Source organism: Penaeus vannamei, chromosome 14 (genome assembly GCF_042767895.1).
Source record: "Penaeus vannamei isolate JL-2024 chromosome 14, ASM4276789v1, whole genome shotgun sequence".
Classification (NCBI taxonomy): domain Eukaryota; kingdom Metazoa; phylum Arthropoda; class Malacostraca; order Decapoda; family Penaeidae; genus Penaeus; species Penaeus vannamei.
The window spans coordinates 15,149,969-15,156,648 of record NC_091562.1 but is presented as its reverse complement, the minus strand read 5'-3'; the positions used below and the strand labels follow the sequence as shown (position 1 = coordinate 15,156,648).

The following is a 6,680-nucleotide window of genomic DNA, read 5'->3' as shown; positions in this document are numbered from 1 at the left end:
ATTAGCATAAGCACTGAAGCACTGCCGAGTATGGAGATAAAAGTTTCAAAATAGTGGCAAAGCTTTACTACCCAAAATGTTCTAAGACACAGGTCCCGCTTACCTAATAGTACACCCAGGTCATCCCTAAAATGTACAGACCACTATTCAATCTTTAGGCCATCTCTATATACCTGTGGGATGCAATAGCTGCACGATACATCGGATACATAAGTGTCACAGCCGGACCCTACAGCCTAAAAATAATCCAATGAACCTCATCTCATAATCAAAGGAGTGACTCTATTCTGTTTGGTTAAATTTGCTTCTATCTTATTTCATTTGGTTCTCGCTTCCAGGACCTGTAACACTGCTTCAATACGTGGCTTGAACAAGAACCTTTGCAGAGTAGATATCGCACAATCAGCATCCGATTATGCCAGCCTGTATTTTATTGTTATCGCCAGTTCAAGCAACTATTATCTTGCGCTCCATCGCCACCAGAGCGAAAGGACAACATACCGCGAGAGAATGGAGGAGTGTTCGGTGATTATTTTCCTCTCGTTTGCATACGAAGAAAAAAAAAGGAAAATATATTAAAACGTGTCTTGAATTTGTTACAGTAGATCTTCATCTTTACATGTGTTTAGATGGTTAATTAGAGGAATATTTTATCTAAATGTATGTTGGCTTGTTTTCTCTCTCACGGCCAGCATGATAAGTAGTGTGTATGATTTTCAGTTCTAATAATAGTAATGACAATGCAGTTGCTATTACCAATGACCTTGATGATGCTGATAATGGTATGATGATATAATAATGATGATAATGGTGATGATGATTATGATGGTGATATTAAGATGATGATGATGATGACTGACAATGTTAACAGCAACTAAAATGACAATACGATGATAATAATAGTGATGATAATAGTCATAATACACAAAAGTAACAACAGTAATACCAATACTGATGATGATAATGATATTAATAACGACAATTATGATGATCATATCAATGATCATCATAATCCTATATAGGGACATTCAAAACGAATCACAATATGCATCACATGTCTACAAATACATCGCGCATTTTTATAACCAAAATATTTCATAATTTCTTTTACCGAACCTCTGCCTTTCAAGCCACTCCTTTTCCACTCCATCACCTGCATTTCCTTTGCAACCTCCTTTCTGATCTTTCTCCCACGTTTCTCTCACAGCACAGGGGTTCGCAGCGGCTCGGGGTTCTGAGGCTGTGGGCTGTCAGCGGCATCCAGGAGACCGTGGAAATGATCTCTCGAGCGTGGTTGGCCGAGAAGTTCATTTCCCCTTTTATGTGTCGCGTTTCGGTGAAGGACAACATCTGGTGCATGGTTCCCTCCCTGACTGAGGCCTCGGTGAGTGTCTGTTTGTTTCCTTCTGTTCCTTTCCCGGTTCTAATTGGGGCTTCGGTGAGTGTCTGTCTCTTTCCTTCTGTTCCTTTCCCGGTTCTAATTGGGGCTTCGGTGAGTGGGGTCTGTTTCTATGTCTGAAGCCTCGGTGAGTGTCTCTGTTTCCCGTTCGAACTGGGGCTTCGGTGTGGGGTTCGCTTCCTTCTCTAAATGACGCCTCTACTGTCTTCTGTCTTTTTCTTTTTGTCTGTTTCCCGTTGTAACAGGGGTATCGGCGAGTGTCTGTAAACTCCCCCTTCTGATGGTGTTTCAGTGGGTGTCTGTCTGTTTCCTTCTCTGAGTGAGCCATCTGTGAGTCTGTTTCCCTTTCTGATGGTAATTCGGTGACTGTGAATGAGGCTTTATTGTTGTGAATGAGATTTCATTGTGGAAAGAGACGTTTTGATAGATAATTTGGTTCCTGTAATGGAGGTGTGAGAATTTTTTATTTTTTATTTGTTTTAGTGTGTCTGTTATTATTCTTTCCCTGTTTGTCTGAGAGAATGGGGGGCGAAGGATAGAGGAGAGAAATGAGAAAAGAGAAAGGAGAAGGAGGAGAAAAGAGAGAAGATAAGAAAGAGGAGATAGGAGAAAAGAGAGAGAGCAAAGAAAAAATGAGAGAGGAAAGGAAAGATGAGAGAGGAGAGAGAAGAGATAAGAGAGTAGAGAGTAGAAAGTAGAGAGGCGAGAGAGAAAGAGAGAGAGAGAGAGAGAGAGAGGGAGAGATGAGAGAGAGAGAGGAGAGAGAGAGAGAGAGAGAGAGAGAGAGAGAGAGAGAGAGAGAGAGAGAGAGAGAGAGAGAGAGAGGAGAGAGTAGAGAGAGAGAGAGAGGAAGAGTGAGAGGGTGAGAGAGAGAGAGAGAGAGAGAGAGAGAGAGAGAGAGAGAGAGAGAGAGAGAGAGAGAGAGAGAGAGAGAGAGAGAGAGAGAGAGAGAGAGAGAAAGAGGGAGGGAGGGAGAGGAGTAGAGTAGACAGAGAGAGAGTAGGAGAGAGATAAACAGAGAGAGAGGAGGAGAGAAGAAGAGGAGAGAGAGAGGGAGAGGAGAGAGTAGACAGAGAGAGAGAGGAAGATGAGAGGGAGAGAGAGAGAGAGATAGAAGAGGAGGTAGAGATAGACAGACAGAAAGACAAATGGATTTATGGATATATAAGCTTTCATCCTTTTTATAATCCAGAATAGCTATGATAGTATAGTAAACAAATACACGATACTCACCTGAACATATCACGCATCAGTTTCACAAAGGAATTTTAAAAATTTAGTCAGTTCATTCTTGCATGTTTGTGGCATCTGATATAAACTGATTTTGACACACAACATCCACCGAACATGCCAATTCGCTTTTGGCAAATATTTACGGTTTATATAATGAGGATGATCAATAGCGTTAATGGTTTGGTAATGTTTTAAATTGTATTATTATGTATATCATCAAAATGTCATTATAGTCATTTGTAAGCGTTATTGTATCGTAGATCATATATTATGGAGCCTCGCATGTATGAGTCTTTACGTGAACTTTATCGTGATTTCTTCCCCCACGCCTTTCGTATCCTTTTTCCCATCCCCTTTATCATTTTCTCTCTCTCCTTCCTTGTCTGACGCTCCTCATGCCCCGTGCCAGATGCGTCGCGTGCCGGCCGAGGAGTGCTCGTTCGACCCCTGGTGCGGCGCCCTCATCCACCAGGACACGGCGCCGCCCCTGGTAACTCGCTTGACGGTGCTGTGGGTGGCGCTGCTGGTGTCCCTCATGGTCATCTGGGCGCCGCGGATCCTCACCTTCCGCCCGCAGAACCCCGCCCTCATCTGGCTCAGGGTGAGTATCAGGCGGGTATAAATAGACTCATTGTGGGAAGTGCTGATTTACCTCATTTTGAACCCTGGCTCATATCTTGACCCGAATTTCTCAGCGCCAGACACAGCGTTTCGTGTTGTTGCTGGCCGCTGGGGGCGCTGTCCTCCAGCTGGTGTTGGAGCACCTGATCCTGCCCGCCCTTCTGCCGCCCGAGCGACTCCTCACCCACACCGTGTCCTTGTTCGCTTTCTGCTTCGCCAATCTAGTCACGACCGCCGTCCTGATGGCGCGGCCGACGGGAAGAGAAGCGCTTAAAACCCATTCCCTCGGAGAGCGGACCCCGGCGTCGACCACTGACCCGCAGGGAGTGTTGAGGGACATCGTGGAAGATAAACTACCCTGACATTGCTATGGTTGTATTGTTTTCGGAACATACTTCATTTCAGCATTAATGATATTTATGAGGTTTATCTTCCATCATCTTCACCGCCATTTATGTGAAAAACGGATTCTAATAGCAAAGGAAATCCCTTATTGTGGAGCATGATTTTTATATTTTCATAAATCAATACAGTAATAAAGTAACCATGTCCTTTTCGTTTCCCTTCCTTGGAATGAAATGACATCAAAGAAGTATAGTGTCCGACAAAATTACGTTTTCTATTGCATACTTTCATAGAAAACGACATAATTAAACACATAAACTACGGTAACTAAAGAGAATTCCTGTAAATAGTTTTCTGAGCTCATTAACGTGTAGAGGTCTGGTGATGCCCGGGGCCAGCGCCGTCATTGTATGCCCCAAAGACTCAAGTATAAGCCCTGCTATTGAGAAATATGAGAAAGGGCGATATGTTAACACAGATGAAACATGAAATAAACACTTTATTCGATTTAAATATAAATTTCAAAATCAGTAACTGATTTCCCTCCCTCATTTGGTTGGCCGGCGCCCTCTGCATGCCACTGGAGGAGCTACAGTATTTTTAAAAGGGAATATAACATAACAAACAAGGAGGAACATTGCATATTCGCGGGACACAGCCCTGTGAATATGAACAGAAATCCATTTCTAAATTCACTAGTCAGCATTACCGGACAACTGCGGATCTTTAGCCGTTTAATGTATACTCAAACGGGCATACACATATGCGCATGCAAGCGCTCCCCCCCCCCCCCACACACACATACACATAAACAAACACACAAAAATACATAAATATATTCATACACATACAGGACGTTTAAATGTGCTGATATCTGTCGACGAGGATTAGGATCATGTTGCACAGCAGCTGTAATATCTACACAGCAACAAAACACAAACAAATAAACGCGTATAATGTAACATGATGCAAATACTTAACACAACAGAAGAACGTTCTCCAGCCAGAACATACCCTTACGTCTTCGGAAGTGAGAGATAACAAAAAGAAAAAAAAAGTGAGGTAGGTGAAGTTGAGTGACCTCTTCAGCGCAGACCTCATATGTTGCACGTAGACAGATGCAACAGAATGAAACCTCTGAAAATCTAAACCACATCTATCGTCATTCTTGTCTGTATCACAATCCTTAAAGCTCAGTATTTCAGTGTTATTGGTACGGTGTTCATAGCTCTTTCTTTGTAGTACAATGTAATGTAGTTTCCGTTTATATAAAAGCACGACTATGATACTCAAGGTTGGTGATGTGATTGTGAAGCAGTAGCGATAATGTTAGTTGTAATGGTCCTAGGAGTGAGGATGTGGGTAAAGTAATGGTCCTGATGGCGAGGATGTCATTATTTCCATGGCCCTGATGATGTGATTGTTGTAATGTTCCTGAAAGTGAGGGTGTGATTTCTGTAATTGTCCTGACGATGCGGTTATTGTAATTGTCCTGATGAGGAGTTATTGATGCTGGTAGTTCTTGTGTTTTGGCGTCGATCGTTTCCTTCGGATGACTGAGGGGTCGACGAACCTTCGGATTGTAGGAAAAGATTGTACCAAGAATTTCGCGTCCCGGATTAACCCTCTCTTGCCCCGAAGGTTAAATCCCCTCTGCGGTCAAAAAGGGCCAACTGCGAGGCGCATCGCTTTTATCCGCGGTACAACGTCGGTGTAGAGATCTGGGTGTGGTATTGCATGGTGAATTATACACGTTGTTTTTGGGACGTCTTTTTACTCTTTTTCTCTTTCTCTCGTACTTCCCTCGCTCACCATCACTCTAACTCTTCCTCCCACCTTCCCTCTTTCTTTTTCTTTTTCTCCCCCCCCCCCACTCTCTCTTTCTCTAACTCCCCTCTCTCTCACTCTCTCTTCCTCCCTCCCTTTCTCTCTCTTTCTCTCTTTCCCTCTCCCCCTCTCCCCCCCCCCTCTCTCTCTTACACACACACACACACACACTCTCACTTCTCTCCTCTCTCTCTCTCTCTCCCCTCTTCTCTCTCTCCTCTCTCTATCGTTCTCTCTCCTCTCTCTCTCACTCTCCCCAACCCCTCTCTCTCTCCCTCTCTCCCTCCCTTCCTCCTTCACTCTTCATTCATAATTCACGTTCGAGCTTTCTGCTCCTTTTGCAACTCCGCAACAAATAAAAAGAAATAAGAAAGAAATAACAACACAAAAAAGATGTTCCTTCTTAAGCTAAACGTAGATTATCACGTGTAAGTGCTTACGTGGATGTCTAAGGGAAGGCTTGTCGTCTGTCGGATTCGGAGGGCAAGGAGTGGTCTGCCTGGAGGGGAGGGAGGGGGCTAGGTAAGGGGGAGGTAGTGGGGATACAGAGAGAGGGGGTATAGAGGAGGTGAAAGTAGGGGTAAGGGGAGAGTAGAGAGGCGGTGGGTGGGGATATCGAGAGAAGGGGTATACACAGTGGTCAAGGTAGGCGGTAAGGGCGTAGTAGGGGAATAGGTAAGGACAGGGGGTCGTGTGGATAAGAGGAGGCGGTGTTGGAGATGTAGAGAGGGGAGCATCCACTGTGGTTGGGTAGTGATGAAGGCAGGGTAGGGGAATAGGCAAGGAGAGGTCGAGGTGTGGGCAAGGGGAGGCGACACAGGGTGGAGGGCGTTTCGGAAATGGCAAGCCAGTGTAACACCAAAACGGGCGAGGCAAAAAAAAAAAAGGTTAGATAGTAGAAAAAAGGCACGAAAGTGCAAGAGGAAGATAAATTGTCAAGAGATATCTCTCACTCTTTCATTCTTACCATTATCATCGATTATGTCAGTTATCATTGTTGGTATCACTGTTTCATTATGATCTTTATCATTGTTGATATTATCATTATTCTTGTTATCATTATTATTATTATCATTATTATTATTATTATTATTATTATTATTATTATCATTATTATTATTATTATTATTATCATTATTATTATCATTATTATTATCATCATCATCATCATTATTATTATTATTATCATTATTATTATCATCATCATTAGTATTATAATCATCATTATTATTATTATTTTTACTATTATTATTTT

At 43.0% G+C, this 6,680-nt stretch overlaps 1 protein-coding gene across 1 annotated transcript in view; it reads left to right on the top strand.

Annotated features, from left to right (window-relative positions):
- The window catches only part of LOC138863931 (uncharacterized), a 5,776-nt gene extending 1,978 nt beyond the window's left edge, over positions 1–3,798 (top strand). The window contains exons 4-7 of the mRNA XM_070129437.1: positions 339–520; positions 1,023–1,384; positions 3,042–3,233; positions 3,328–3,798. Coding sequence (XP_069985538.1) covers positions 339–520; positions 1,023–1,384; positions 3,042–3,233; positions 3,328–3,615 — 1,024 coding nt within the window. The 3' untranslated portion in view covers positions 3,616–3,798. The remainder of the gene's footprint in view (positions 1–338; positions 521–1,022; positions 1,385–3,041; positions 3,234–3,327) is intronic.
- The last annotated feature ends 2,882 nt before the right edge of the window (positions 3,799–6,680 follow it).